Source organism: Rhinopithecus bieti, unplaced genomic scaffold, assembly GCF_001698545.2.
Source record: "Rhinopithecus bieti isolate Rb0 unplaced genomic scaffold, ASM169854v2 scaffold_8350, whole genome shotgun sequence".
Classification (NCBI taxonomy): Eukaryota; Metazoa; Chordata; class Mammalia; order Primates; family Cercopithecidae; genus Rhinopithecus; species Rhinopithecus bieti.
Window position 1 is genome coordinate 1548958 of NW_016806031.1, and position 14472 is coordinate 1563429.

The window sequence follows — 14472 nt, forward strand, 5'->3', positions numbered from 1 at the left end:
AGTACATGATGTATCTTTGTGGAATGTTTTTAAATATGTGGAATAATCTTGTACATGAGTGTGCCCAGCAGCATTATTCACAAGAGCCAAAGCTGGGAAAACCCAGATGCCCATCATCTGAGAAATGGCTAAACAAAATGTGGTGTATCTATACAATGGAATATTACTCAGTCATGAAAAAATGAAGCTCTGATACAAGTTACACCATGGATGAATCTTTAAAACATTATACTAAGTGAAAGAAGCCAGACATAAAAGGCTGTATAACACTGTATATCCATTTATATGACATATGCAGAATAGGCACATCCATAGAGACAGAGAACAGATTAGGGCTTGCCAGGGGCGAGAGGGATGGGGGAAAGGGAGGGACCACTTAATGGGGATGGGATTTCCTTTTGGGGAGATAAGAATGTTCAGGAATTAGTGGTGACGGTGGCGTAACATTGTGAATGTATTCATCTTCTTAATAGTAAATCTTATGTATATTTTACTATAATTTAAAAAATAAGTTCAATTTAAAAATTGTAGATATGGATATAAATGGAAGAACAAACAGAACAAGCTTTTTTAAAAAAATAATATTTCTTTTGGTTATTGAAAAAGAAACATAGTCCTAAGACTATGTTTTAGTCTAAAATTTAAAAAACATAAATGACATAGGCTTATTCTTTCACATTTATCCAGTGTCAGAGTGCTTGGTATAAAGTGTATTTTACAAATTCAACTATTTTGTTTACTGGCAGACTCTACAGTGGTACATCTGGAATTCATATGTTGAGTGTTGCATAGATATTTTTGCTTAACCAGTTTAGATGAACAAGATAAAGCTTATACTCCAGAAGTGTATGCTTGTCTCAGTTAAGATTGCAGAGAGCTCTTTGTTAATAATTTTTAAAGAACATGACTAGAAATAAATTGATCATCAGGTTTTAATTTTGTTAAACTTTTATTTGATTTGGGCTTTTTGGTGGTGGTGGTGCTGGTAGAAGAGCACAGAAAGCAATGGATTGAGTTGTAGTTTACTTGAAGCAAATATGAAAGTCAAAGATAAAATATTTCAGTGAAAATATTTTAAATGTCTCATTTTTGTGTTTATATTCCAGTACTTATTGCTAATTGAATTGCATGTGTCAAAACATAGTCACCAATAAGTAAAAATGCTTGCATTTCCAATTATGTTGGAGTTGCCAGAGTGATACGCTATACAGCAGGAAACCAGATGTGTTATTTTCATGTATTGAACTCTCTAATGAAAACCTAAGGCATTAATGAAATCTCAAAGGTGGAAACCCAGACAGAAAGCATAATTAGTTCATTTACAACTTGATCTTCCCTACTACATTTATTTAATACTCATTTTATGATACCACATAGACCTTTAAAATAACACTTAAAAATGAAGTTTATAAGCCATATGTTGTTTTTTACTGTAATAAAATTCAATAGCCTCCTTAATCTAGGGTTTAGATAAAACAGGTTGGATTTATAAAGCCATGCTTGTGTTTTAAATTAGGTCAACTATATTGTATATGTTATATACAATATATATACTGGGTAACTAGAATATACTGGTCTATACAGAATCTGAACCAGTAATCCTTCACACTATAGTCTATTTTTTTTTTTTTTTTTTTTAACTCTAAATGGTTGGGAAGAACATAGCATGCTTTAAAAAAAAAAAAGCATAAGTTTTAAGAGTCAAACTAACCTGAGCTCAGAGCTAGATCCAGCCACCTAATGGTTGTTTGGCATGAAAAAGTATGTTGAGATACGTATTGACTTCTCCATCTATGAGATACTTTCTGCACAGAATTATTACAGCACCCAGAAAGTGGGTATGTAGGGGCTGGTCCCTGCACGGTGGTTATGTGGTAACTGTGATGGTATTGATGATAATTCAGCTACCTTTCTACAAAAGACAAATACAGTCTCCTGTGGTTAACTGCTCTCTAGCACTCACTGTTCTCTCCATACCTCTGTCTACTGTTGGAGGGGAGTAAGTAAACATGTCAGATTAATACGACTAATTTGGTAAAATGATATCAACACTTAACTGTCCCTATTATCCAGCTCACCTGATAGTTTCTGAAACTGGTCCCAAAGCACTTGTGTTGGACGAAGCGGTTCACCTCCTGAAGGCCTTCCCCTTTTCTTCTTTGGGTATTCATTATACATCAGTCATCATTTTATATAGATTGTTAACTGAGATTACATTTGGCATATAATAAGATCCTTCTGTGATGACTCCATGAAGCGCTACTTAAAATGGACTAGAGAAGGCCAAGTTTTTGTTTGATATTCATTCCAAGGATGTGGTCAGCAGCCTACGTGGATTATCTATCGATATATCTGAGCCACCCTTGCTCTCTCACACATGGCCTGATTAACTGCAAAGAGTAAGTGCTTGCAAACAAAACTGTTCTTTGCTCCAGTTGTTCCCATCTGCACTGTCATTAGCTACGTAGCCCAAGGTGGAAGGTTATTAGACAACCAGTGAACACATCATTGGCGTAATCTCATCTTATTGATTGGACAAGTCCCCATTAAGTCACCTTTGTGGAATACTTGGGGTTTTCCTTTTCTTTCATAGATGTTCATTCATTCTCTCCTTTAACACATATTTATCAGGCACCAGCCATGTGCCAGGAACCCTTATAGATGTTAAAAATACAAGCAAAACTCCCTGCCCTTTCAGTGAGAGATGTAATTGGCTAGGATAAAGGCTAAGCTGCTGTAACAAACAGACCCAGAAATATCGTGATCTCTTAAGATAGAAGTTTCTCTCTCTCTTATTTAGCGTTTCAGCCTGGGAAAGCAGCTCTGCGACAGGATGTCTCAGAGCCCAGCTTCCTGCCCCTTGTGCTAAGCCAGCCTTAGACATCTGCTTCCCACAGAGAATCAAGGCTTGGCTGCTGCATTCACCTCCCTGCTTACAGTGAGGGGCACGTCTAGGTCAAGCAATGGCTCCCTAAGTGGAGGTGAGCCACACATAATGCACACCCCGTCGGCCCACTTTCCTCCCCACTGACGCAAACCTGGACACGGTCAGGCGCATCTGCAGTGTGGCTTCTTGCTGGACCTAGCTTAACCACAAGCCTAGTGCATGTGTTTGAGAAGCAGGATGGGATCTCCAACTCCTACCTTGGCAGAGAATGACAGTGAAGGAAACAAGTAAAGTATACAAAATGTCAGATGATCCTCAGTGCTGTGAAGGAAGAGAAAGCAGGGCAGTGGGTAGGAAGTGCTTGGGAGAAACTGCAATTTTAAATAGATTGGTGGGAAGCCTCACTGAGGTGGTGACATTTGCGGAAGGACTCCGGCAGCTGAGGTGCAGTTCTTGTTGCATTCTAGGGGAGCGCTGCCGACAGAGGCACTGACAGGTGAGGAAGATCTGTGGGAGGGGCACGGAGTGTGTTGTGGGATTTGCTTGTAGTAGGGGGCACATGCTTTGGACATGGTGAGTTGAAATGCATCTTCATCCACGTGGAGGTGCGAAGTAGGCAGTGGGTTGTATGACTCTGGAGTTCGGGAGAGCAGATCAGACTGGAAATAAAATTTCAGAGTACTGAAATCCAGTATCCGACTTCATCATTCATGTAAATGCCACGCTCATGTCTGCAGGGAGAGCACAGCCAGGCCACAGTGGCCACGCTGTGTTCCCCCACAGGGGACTTTCTGGGCAGCAGATCTGTTGGAGTGTGCCTGGCAGCTGGTTCCACAGGGGTTCACCTGCCCCAGTAGAGTATTCAGGCCCTTCTGCCTCAGTGGGTCTTGGTGGCTGCACGAGGAGCCTGCCCAGGGAGGAAACTGAGATTAAGAGCTGTGCAAAAAGAGTCTTGTTTGTGACCAGGGTGGAAAGTGGCAAGAGCCAGGTTTTGGACACCAGTTCCCTTCCACCCAAGCAGCCCCGCCTGAATGGGGCCCTTTGTTAGGAAAATTCTCCAGGAAGAAGGATGTTTTGCTGAGCAGGTTTTTAAACATTGCATAGTAGGAAGTTGGAGAGGTTAAGCAAGTAGGGAGTAGCAGCAGAAGGCAGAGGAGGGAGCCTGACAAGCCCAGGCGGAGTCCAGCTGTGACTGCCTGTGCGCATCCTTTCCCATTTCCCTCCCTACTGGGGCCCTTTCCAGATGCAGTCACCTCCACAGAATGCCCCCCTCCCTGCCCCAGGACACCCAGTCATTGCTCAGCGTGCTCACTGCCCCCACGTCTGATCACAGTGGCCCTTCGTGCAGACACCAAGACCCACGGTAAGGCGGAGGACCCCGAACATTTCTATGGGCAGGTGAACTGCTGCGGAACCAGCTGCCATGCGCACTCCTGCAGCTCTGCTCTCTGGAAAGCCCTGTGACTGCTCTGTGGCCTTGCTGAATTCTGGGCCCTTACGTAAACAAACATGAGCTGTACTTTGGTTATCACTACCCGACAGAATGTTTTGATCTCAGAAGCTACCTGCATCTGTGGAGCAGTGCGGTCTACTGGAGGGGCTCAGAGGTCTGAATCCAGTTTTCAAGCTGCCGCTGCTTTGCTGTGTAACCTTGAGCACGTGACTCAAGGTCGTGATTTTCTTGCTTATCAAATGAAGCTCATCAATGAACGCTCACCACTTTACCTAGTGAGGAGGGTGAGGCATGAAGGTGTGTTAGAAGCTGTCTCTGCAGAAGCTAGTGGGGACGGTTTCGCCACCTCTGTGGCTTGCAAATAGGTTCCTCATTTGCAGCATCTGAGAAGTTGCTCTTGCCTTTGTCCGGTGTGACAAGTGTCTCCAATATATGTATTTCAAGGCTTTCCAGCTATGCTTGAAGCTCTTTACGGGATGGAATGTGGGGAGAGGATGTGGATTTCTGCACCTCGGTCTACTCCAAAGAAGCTCAGTTCGGACTTTTTTCTAAAAACACTTGCCAGACGTTGCTGGAGACCTCCATTTCCTTTTCTTCTATTCAGATTTGCTCCAACTTTTTTAATGCCTTGTAGGATGTCGTACTCAGACACCCGCGACATAATTGTTCAGTTGAGTTGAACTCCTAAGGAGATGCATAATATAAAACTGAACCCATGTAATGGAGGTAAAATGTAAGCTGAAAGAAAACAGTCCTTGCTCTGAAGTAAATTGCTAAAGGGTAGTGCTAAGATTATGGCGGAATTTAATAACTTAATTGGTTAGAGTAAGAAATATTTTGTATTCCGGAAAAGTTAAAAACTTTCCAAGGCATGTGGACATTCCTATTTCCACTTCTTCAGAAGTACTGTCGGAATCCTAATAAGATACGGGCAGAATTCCTGGCTGGCATTCAGTCTGCCTAGTGAACTAGAACGGGGCATTTAGTCAAGGCATGTGAGTGGGAAGAATCTTTCGTCTCAGTATCATTGCCACAGGTTAGCAAAACAATACCTTTTCCTTTAGCGCAGATAAGGTCTTTTCTTAGGAATTAACAGCAATATCTCAATTAACAAAAACTTGATAGACTGGAAGCCACTTTATATCGCTAGTATAAATCTGCCCCCCCCCAGTGCCTTATTTTGGTTTTGTTTTGTTTTGTTTTTTGCTGCTCAAGTCAAAAGAATTACAAGAAAGTAGTTTTTTTTTTTACTAGAAACTGAAAAGAATTCGTTTCTAGCGCTGTTCTAAAATCAAATGATAATCAGTGCAATCTCCTACTTATGTCTGCATTGCTATATGTGACAAAGCTAAAAATGATGAACCAAAAATGACGAACCCATTTCCTAGAAAAAAAGAATGTTTGCTGTAAGTGTTACCACAAACGTGTGCATATAATAAGCAAGAGTCAAGAAGGCAGTTTCCAGAGCCCTGTGCCCATGAGCACTCTCGGAGGCTGTTTGAATCAAGAAGATGCCTGTTGCTATATACGTGTCAAAAATCAAGAAGTAAAACTTGTATCTTTTTCTTGTTCATCTTTAGAGGCCACTGCCTGGGGAAATGTGTGGAGAAGGGGCATATTGGATGTGTGTGGAGAAGGGGCATATTGGATGTGTGTGGAGAAGGGGCATATTGGATGTGTGTGGAGAAGGGGCATATTGGATGTACTGTTCCTTTAAAATTGATACTACTGTGGCAACTAGATATCATTGGCATCACACTATTGCGCCCTATAGTATATGTGTTGACAAGGCATGTTTAGAGAACATAAATCCTGAGTTACAAACTACCAAATTAAGAAGGAAATCTCCACTTGGGGGACATTTTAACCTATCTGTAAGTTAGAGACAGTTCCTTTTATATTAAGGAAAATAAGTTGACAAATATATTTTAGAAGGATTTTAAACAAGAAGAACGTAAAGTACTCTCATTATGATACTACTTTAACCCCAAATCCCTGTTCTTACCAGGATTTTTCTGAATATCCAGTTCTGTGTCAGTTGATGAGCTTCATGGTTACAACAGCTGGGAACTTTGAAGTCCTCCACTCAAATCATGTATTAAGCTTCATTTTTATGACAGCTCTTGCTAAAACCCCATATTGTGTAGGGCTGGGTTATTTGACCAAAAATTTAAGCTAAGGAGACTCTTCTCACTCTGAAGTGAACGCTTTCCTCACCAATGTAAATGAGAGTTTCCCACAGCTTCACCATTTCATCCAGATAGATAATGTTTTCATTTCCAAGTCACTTCCCCTTCTCTGTGGCTGCTATTTCAACTTGCGTGGGATGCAAGTTCCTCTCCAGTTATGCATTTTCAGTGTTTGCACAGCTGTGCTTGTGCTCATGTGTCCTTTTGTGACTCTGTCCACTGATAGAGGCTGTTTCAGATTAGATTTAATCTCTACCAGGTCAGGGCTGTGATTTTTTTTAACGTGCTGTATAATGAACATTTAGTGTGTGCCGTTTGCTTATTACAGTGCTCTATAGAGTTAGAAGTGATGAAATATACTCTGTGAATATTAAATATGTTTGCAAATAAATGTCCTTTAAAATGTATGATTGAATTCTGAACCTTATTCATCCAAGCCCAAAACATATGGTGTGTGTGCCTTCCCAGGTGGCAGTAAGAGACTTTTATACGTGTGGCCTGGAATCATTGAGACTGGAAATCCATGCTCCAAGATGATAGTGCCTGCTATCCTGTTTTTATGATTCAGTAATATTAACCCAAGTGTTTCTCTCTGGCTGTAGCCTCAAGTGTCATACAATCTTATTGGGAGTGAGGGGTGTGTAACTAGGGAGGAGGAGAAAGGCACCAGATGACAAATCAGCTTGTGTTTAGGTGCCAACTTGTACAAATACAGACACAGACCTTCAGTCTCTAGAGTTGCAGTGTCCATTATGATAGCCATTAGCCACGTGTGGCTACTGAGCATTTAAAGTGTGGCTAGTCTGAATTGAGATGAGCTGTGTCTTTAGAATAACACTGGATTTTGAAATTTTAATACAAAATAGAGAATGTAAAATATGTCAATAATTTTTATATTGAATACATATTGAAATGCAATATTTAAGATATATTGGCTAAGTAAAATAGACCAAAGTTAATTTTACCTGTTTTTTGTTTGTTTGTTTGTTTGTTTGTTTTTATTATTGAGACAGTCTCACTCTGTCATCCAGGCTGTTGTGCAGTGGTGCAATCACAGCTTACAACAGCTTCGTGGGCTCAAGGGATCCTCACAACCCAGCCTCCCAAAGTGCTGGGATTACAGGCATGAGTCATCGCAACTGGCCTCCCTTTTACATTTTAAATGTGGTTTCTAGACAACCTGAAATGACATGTGAAGCACACATTATACCTCTGCCTGGAATAACCCTCAGTTGAGGGGAGTTTCCCATGGTGAGCGGCACCTGCCGGGGAAGCAGAGTGAGGGCTCCTCAGCTCACTCAGGGCATCTGCTTGGGAAAGAGAAAATGTTAACTGCCCCTCTATGTAGATTTCATGCCACTCTTAAATCTGTTTCTCTCAGATTATTTTGGGGTTAGTTAAGTAGGATATGCTGTTTAACTGTACTGGATATAGATCTCTGATTTAAATGAGTTTGTTTATCCTGGTACCCTCAGGATAGTTTTAAAATGCTAATTATTATCATCATCATTATAGTGGCTAATGATTCTACAGCACAGCCAGTCCTACACACTTCATATAACACCTGAGTCAGTCACTGTTATTACCTCCATTTGAACAGATGGCAATTGAGACTCAAGTCAAGTGTCTCAAGGTCATACAGGTAGAGGTTGACCTAGGCCATGGGGTTCAGAATCTGCCCTGGACCACAAAGCAGTACCACCCTCTAAAATAACATCTATTTCTCAACTTTCTTAGCACATGACTATGCCAGCCTTTCCATAGTGTAATAACAGTATTAACTCTTTTCTCCAAAACTTCAATGTTTTCCAGTAGTTTAACAGCTAAGGCATTCAGAGATGTTTACTGTCTCAAAAACTGGGGTCTACTGTAAGGTTCTAGATGATCCAACTCCTTGTTTTCCCCTAAAGTTGCCCCAAAAAGGATGCATGCATTCAGTCTGCTTAAAAATGTGGTACAATTCCAATTAAATAAAAAACAGTAGTTCCCTGCCACATGCCAAGTACTGGGCAACCAGAGATAAAGATGACAGACCCCCAGCTCACAAAGAATTCTGCTCTGGTGGAGCTGAAGGCAGATTCTAGTAACGCAATGTGTCGAGGGCTGTGTGTTCATAGTGCCATGGGAAGAGAGGAGAGGGACACCCAGAACATTGTGGGGTGTGGGTAAAGGTGTCCCATTAAAGACATCTTCTGGGTGGAGGGGTGCTTGAGCCATCTTTAAATATCTCATGCTGGTTTTCTCACAGCATGGGAAGGCCACTGGTAAGGGTGCCCGCCAGCTTCGCCGTAAGCACTGCATCTGCGGTTGTTCAGAGCATGCTGACCCCATTCCTGTGGTTTCAGGTGCCAGCAAGGTCAACCTCGTGAAGATCGCGTCCACAGCCTCCAGCCCACGGGACACAGCGCTGGCTGCCATCATCTGCAGCGCTCTGGCCACCGTCCTGCTGGCCCTGCTCATCCTCTGCGTCATCTATTGTAAGAGACAGTTTATGGAGAAGAAACCCAGCTGTAAGTTCTGAGCTCATTACATTTCTTAGCATTTGGGGGAAGGGCATTTATTACCATTGTTGTGCAAGTGTTCCACAAGAGACTTGGCTGAGACAAGCACCAGCGAGCTGTGAAAGAACACAGGGCATAAGAAACACAGGTGATCCCTGAACAGCAGAGGGCTAGGGGAACAGTTAAGAATCCACACATCAGTGTTGACTCCCGGAAAACGTAACTACTAATAGCCTATTGTTGATGAGAAGCCTTACTGGTAAACAGTCAGTTAATACATCTTGTGTATTTTGTTGTGGTTTTTCTTTTGGTTTTTTTCGAGACAGAGGCTGACTCTGTCACCTAGGCTGGAGTACAGTGGCGTGATCTCAGCTCATGGCAACCTCCGCCTCCCAGATTCAAGTGATTCTCCTGCCTCAGCCTCTGGAGTAGCTGGGACTACAGGCGCCCACCACCATGCCTGGATAATTTTCGTATTTTTAGTAGAGACGGGGTTTCACCATGTTGGCCAGGCTGGTCTCGAACTCCTGGCCTCAAGTGATCTGCCCTCCTCGGCCTCCCAAAGTGCTGGGATTACAGGTGTGAGCCACTGCACCTGGCCTGTTATATGTATTATGCCGTGTATTCTTACACTAAAGTAAGCTAGAGAAAAGAAAACGTTACTATGAGAATCATAACGAGACAAAATAAGATTTACTCTTCATTCAGTGGAAGGGGATGGTTGTAAAGGCCTTCATCCTCATCATCTTCACACTGAGTGGACTGAGGAGGAGGAGGGGTCGGCCTTGGTGTCTCAGGGTGGCAGGCTGAAGAAAATCTGTGTGTAAGTGGCCTGCACAGTTCAAACCCGCATTGCTCAAGGGTCACCTGTAGAACTCACTGAGGTTGCACAACTTTGTAAGGAGTGCCATTAGGCAAAAATAAAAATCACTGTCAGTAATGGCAACATCAGTGCCCTACATTTTGAACTTTCCTAACAAATTATTTCATGTCTGTGCCTCCGTATGAGAAGTCATCAAACGCTGGAGGGCTAGCTGACTTGTTCCTTCAAAATACGAAAGCTAGAATGGCACAGGTCTGCACTGGAAGTTCACGGGACTCCCCTGGAGAGGAGACTGTGTTCCCTGACAGAGTTCTCACCCCTCATTTAGGGTCTCTGCGGTCTCAGGACAGTCAGTACAACGGCTCTGAGCTGTCGTGTTTTGACAGACCTCAGCTCCACCAATACGCCCACAGAGCCTGCTGCCAGTGCCGCCGTGACTCCGTGCAGCCCTGCGGTAAGTTCAGCAGGGGAGTGCCCTTAGGAGGCCTGGAGGTGCCCAGAGGCTGAGGCAGCAAGAGTTGGCCCTGGTTTATTCATCTCACAGCGAGGTGGCTGTGTTGAGTCTTCTAGTTAAAACTAATCTTGTTAGATTATTCTCCACCATCTCCTGTTGGTTTGGGTGTTTTAAGTCTCTTAAGTATTAAAAAGGAAATAAGCATCTCGTTAAAATTCTAGAATTTTTCAGCAACTTTTGGGGCATGTTTGTCTTTCTTGTTTTGAGTCAGTTTATTTAAAATCACGGTAACCTTTGGTAGAGTAGGAGTTTATATCCTTTGCTGTCTGGCTGATTCAAACCAAACACTAATATGCCTATTTTAAAAATATGTCTATTTAAAAAATATATCTATTTTTAGAATTTCTTAAGAGAGAGGTGAGACGTCCATTTCAAGGTTTTACACAAACCATAATTGTCCCTTGGACTATTGACAGAATGAAAGTTTAGGAAAGGGATTCAAAGGGAAACTGGTCTCTAACTTGGGCAAATAGGGGCAAAGGTAATACCAACTTTTCTTAAACTTTTATTTTAGGTCTTTGGGTACATGTGCAGGTTTGCTACATAGGTAAACTCGTGTTACACATTTCTTTATTTTACAGATTATGTAATCACCCAGGTATTAAGCCTAGTACCCAATAGTTACTTTTTCTGTTCCTCTCCCTCCTCCCATGCGCCACCTTCAAGTAGACCCCATCGTGTGTTGTTCCCTTCTTTGTATTCACGTGTTTTCATCATTTAGCTCCTGCTTATAAGTGAGAACATATGGTATTTGGTTTTCTGGATAATGGCCTCCAGCTCCATCCATGTTCCCACAAAAGAGACAATCTCATTCCTTTTTATGGCTGCATAGTATTCCATGGTGTATAGGTACCACATTTTCTTTATCCAGTCTGTCATTGATGGACATTTAGGTTGATTCCATGTCTTTGCTATTGGGAATAGTGCTGCAGTGAACATTCATGTGCATGTGTCTTTATGGTAGAATGATTTATATTCCTCTGGGTATATACCCAGTAATGGGATTGCTGGGTCAGGTGGTAGTTCTGTTTTTAGCTCTTGGAGGAATCGCCATGCTGCTTTCCACCATGGCTGAACTAACTGACACTTCCACCAACAGTGTGTAAACCTTCCCTTTACTCTGCAACCTTGCCAGCATACGTTAGTTTTTGACTTTTGAGTAATAGTCACTCTGACTGGTGTGAGATGGTATCTCATTGTGGTTTTCATTTGCATTTTTCTAATGATCAGTGCTGTTGAGCTTTTTTTCATGTGCTTGTTGGCCACGTGTATGTCTTCTTTTCAGAAGTGTCTGTTCATGTCCTTTGCCCAGTTTTTGATGGGGTTGTTTTTCTCTTGTAAATTTAAGTTCCTTATAGATGCTGTATATTAGACCTTTATTGGATGTATAGTTTGCAAACATTTTCTCCCATTCTGTAAGTTGTCTGTTTACTCTGATGATAGTTTCTTTTGCTGTGCAGAAGGTCTTCAGTTTAATTAGATCCCATTTGTCAATTTTTGCTTGTTGCGATTGCTTTTGATGTCTTTGTCATGAAATCTTTGCCCATTCCTGTGTCCAGGATGGTGTTGCCTAGGTTTTCTTCCAGGGTTTTACAGTTTTGGTTTGTACATGTAAGTCTTTAATCCATCTTGAGTTGGTTTTTGTATATGGTGTAAAGAAGGGGTCCAGTTTTAATCTTTGGCATATGTCTAGATAGTTATCCCAGGATTTATTGAACAGGGAGTCTTTCCCCATTGCTTTTGTCAATTTTGTCGAAGATCCAATAGTTGTACGTGTGTCGTCTTATTTCTAGACTCTCTATTCTGTTCCATTGGTCTATGTGCCTGTTTTTGTACTAGTACCATGCTGTTTTGGTTACTGTGGCCTTGTAATACAGTTTGAAATCAGCTAACATGATGCCTCCAGCTAGGTATTGAAGGAACTGTATTTGTTCTTTTTGGTTAGGATTGCCTTGGCTAATTCAGGCTCTATTTTGGTTCCATATGAATTTTAAAATAGGTTTTTCCTAGTTCTGTGAAAAATGTCTTTGGCAGTTTGATAGTAATAGCTCTGAATCTGTTTGGGCAGTATGGCCACTTTAATGAAATCGATTATTCCTATCTATGAGCATGTGATGTTTTTTCATTTGCTTGTGTCTTCTCTGATTTGTTTGAGCAGTGTTTTGTAATTCTCTTTCACCTCCCTGGTTAGCTGTTTTCTTAAGTATTTTATTCTTTTTGTGGCAATTGTGAATGGGATTGTCTTACTGATTTGGCTCTTGGCTTGGCTGTTGTTGGTGTAGAGGAATGCTAATGATTTTTGTACATTTTGTGTCCTGGAACTTTGCTGAGGTTATCAGAGAAGAAGCTTTTGGGCAGAGACGGTGGGGTGTTCTAGATACAGAGTCATGTCATCTGCAAACAGGGATAGTTTGACTCCCTCTCTTCCTACTTAGATGCCCTTTCTTTCTTTTGCCTGATTGCCCTGGCTAGGATTTTCCATACTATGTTGAATAGGAGTGGTGAGAGAGAGCATCCTTGCCTTGTGCCAGTTTTCAAGGGGAATGCTTCCAGCTTTTCCCCAATCAGTATGATGTTGGCTGTGGGTTTGTCACAGATTGCTCTTATTATTCTGAGGTATGTTCCTTCAATACCTAGTTTATTGAGAGTTCTTAACATGAAGGGATGTTGAATTTTATTGAAAGCCTTTTCTGCGTCTATTGAGATAATCACATGGTTTTGTCTTTAGTTCTGTTTAAGTGATGAATCACGTTTATTGATGTGTGTATGTTGAACCAACCTTGCATCCCAGGGATGAAGCCTACTTGATCGTGGTGGATTAGCTTTTTTGATGTGCTGCTGGATTCAGTTTGTAAGTAGTTTATTGAGGATTTTTACATTGGTGTGCATCAGGGATATTGACCTGAAGTTTTGTTTGTTGTATCTCTGCCAGATGTGGGTATCAAGATGATGCTGGCCTCATAGAATGAGTTAGGAAGGAGTCCCTCCTCATTTTTTGGGAACAGTTTCAATGGGGATGGTACCAGCTCTTCTTTGTTCATGTGGTAGAATTTGGCTGTGAATCCATCTGGTCCTTGGCTTTCTTTGGTTGGTAGGCTATTTATTACTGATTCAATTTTGGAGCTCGTTTTTGTTCTGTTCAGGGAATCAATTTCTTCCTGGTGCAGTCTTGGGAGGGTATATATGTCCAGGAATTTATCTGTCTCTTCTAGGTTTTCTAGTTTGTGTGTGTAGATGTTCATAGTAGTTTCTGATGGTTATTTATATTTCTGTGGGGTCAGTGGTAACATCCCTTTTGTAATTTTTAATTGTGTTTATTTGGATATTCTCTCTTTTCTTATTAGTCTAGTTAGCAGCCTATTTCTTCAAAAAAACAACTCCTGGATTTTTAAATATTTTGAGTGGTTTTTCATATCTCAGTTCTTTCATTTCAGCTCTGATTTTGGTTATTTCTTGTCTTCTGCTGGCTTTAGGGGTGAGGTGATTTGTTCTTGCTCCTCTAATTCTTTCTGTTGTCATGTTAGGTTGTTAATTTGAGATCTTTCTAACTTTTTTATTTGGGTGTTTAGTGCTATGAATTCCCTCTTAACACTCCCTTAGCTGTGCCCCAGAGATTCTGGAATGTTGCATCTTTGTACTCATTAGTTTCAAAGAATTGCTTGATTTCTACCTTAATCTTAGTATTTACCCAAAAGTCATTCAGGAGTATGTTGTTTAATTTCCATGTAATTGCATGGTTTTGAGTGATTTTCTTAGTCTTTACTTCTATCTTTATTACACTGTGGCCTGAGAGTGTGTTTAATACTAATTTTCTTTGCTATGTATTTCTATTCCTCAGCACGTGTTCTTACACTTACACATCCCACTCCCCCACCACCTCACCTCCTCTGCAAAATAAAACCCTCTATGACCAACCACGCTTTCTACAAGTCTGCCCCAGTTCCCCTGTCCTCTTATTACTTTACAGTTCTGTTAGCACCCATGGAAGCAATACTAATAGCACCATTTTGTCTAATAACCCATCTGTATTTGTTTTAACTACATCCCATTAGATCCCATTAGATTGACTTGTCCTCTTGGAACTGTCTAATCAATCTTCTCAAGA

At 41.5% G+C, this 14472-nt stretch overlaps 2 protein-coding genes across 6 annotated transcripts in view; one reads left to right on the forward strand and one right to left on the reverse strand.

Annotated features, from left to right (window-relative positions):
• TNFRSF19 (TNF receptor superfamily member 19) overlaps positions 1–14472 on the forward strand; it is a 105461-nt gene that overhangs the window by 79358 nt on the left and 11631 nt on the right. For all 5 annotated transcript variants that reach the window (XM_017874492.1, XM_017874494.1, XM_017874493.1 and 2 more), the window contains 2 exons: positions 8875–9039; positions 10182–10307. In XM_017874492.1, coding sequence (XP_017729981.1) covers positions 8875–9039; positions 10182–10307 — 291 coding nt within the window. The remainder of the gene's footprint in view (positions 1–8874; positions 9040–10181; positions 10308–14472) is intronic.
• MIPEP (mitochondrial intermediate peptidase) overlaps positions 8968–14472 on the reverse strand; it is a 224544-nt gene continuing 219039 nt past the window's right edge. Inside the window, exon 20 of the transcript XR_001886079.1 lies at positions 8968–9001. The gene's annotated coding sequence lies outside the window, so the exon portion shown is untranslated. The remainder of the gene's footprint in view (positions 9002–14472) is intronic.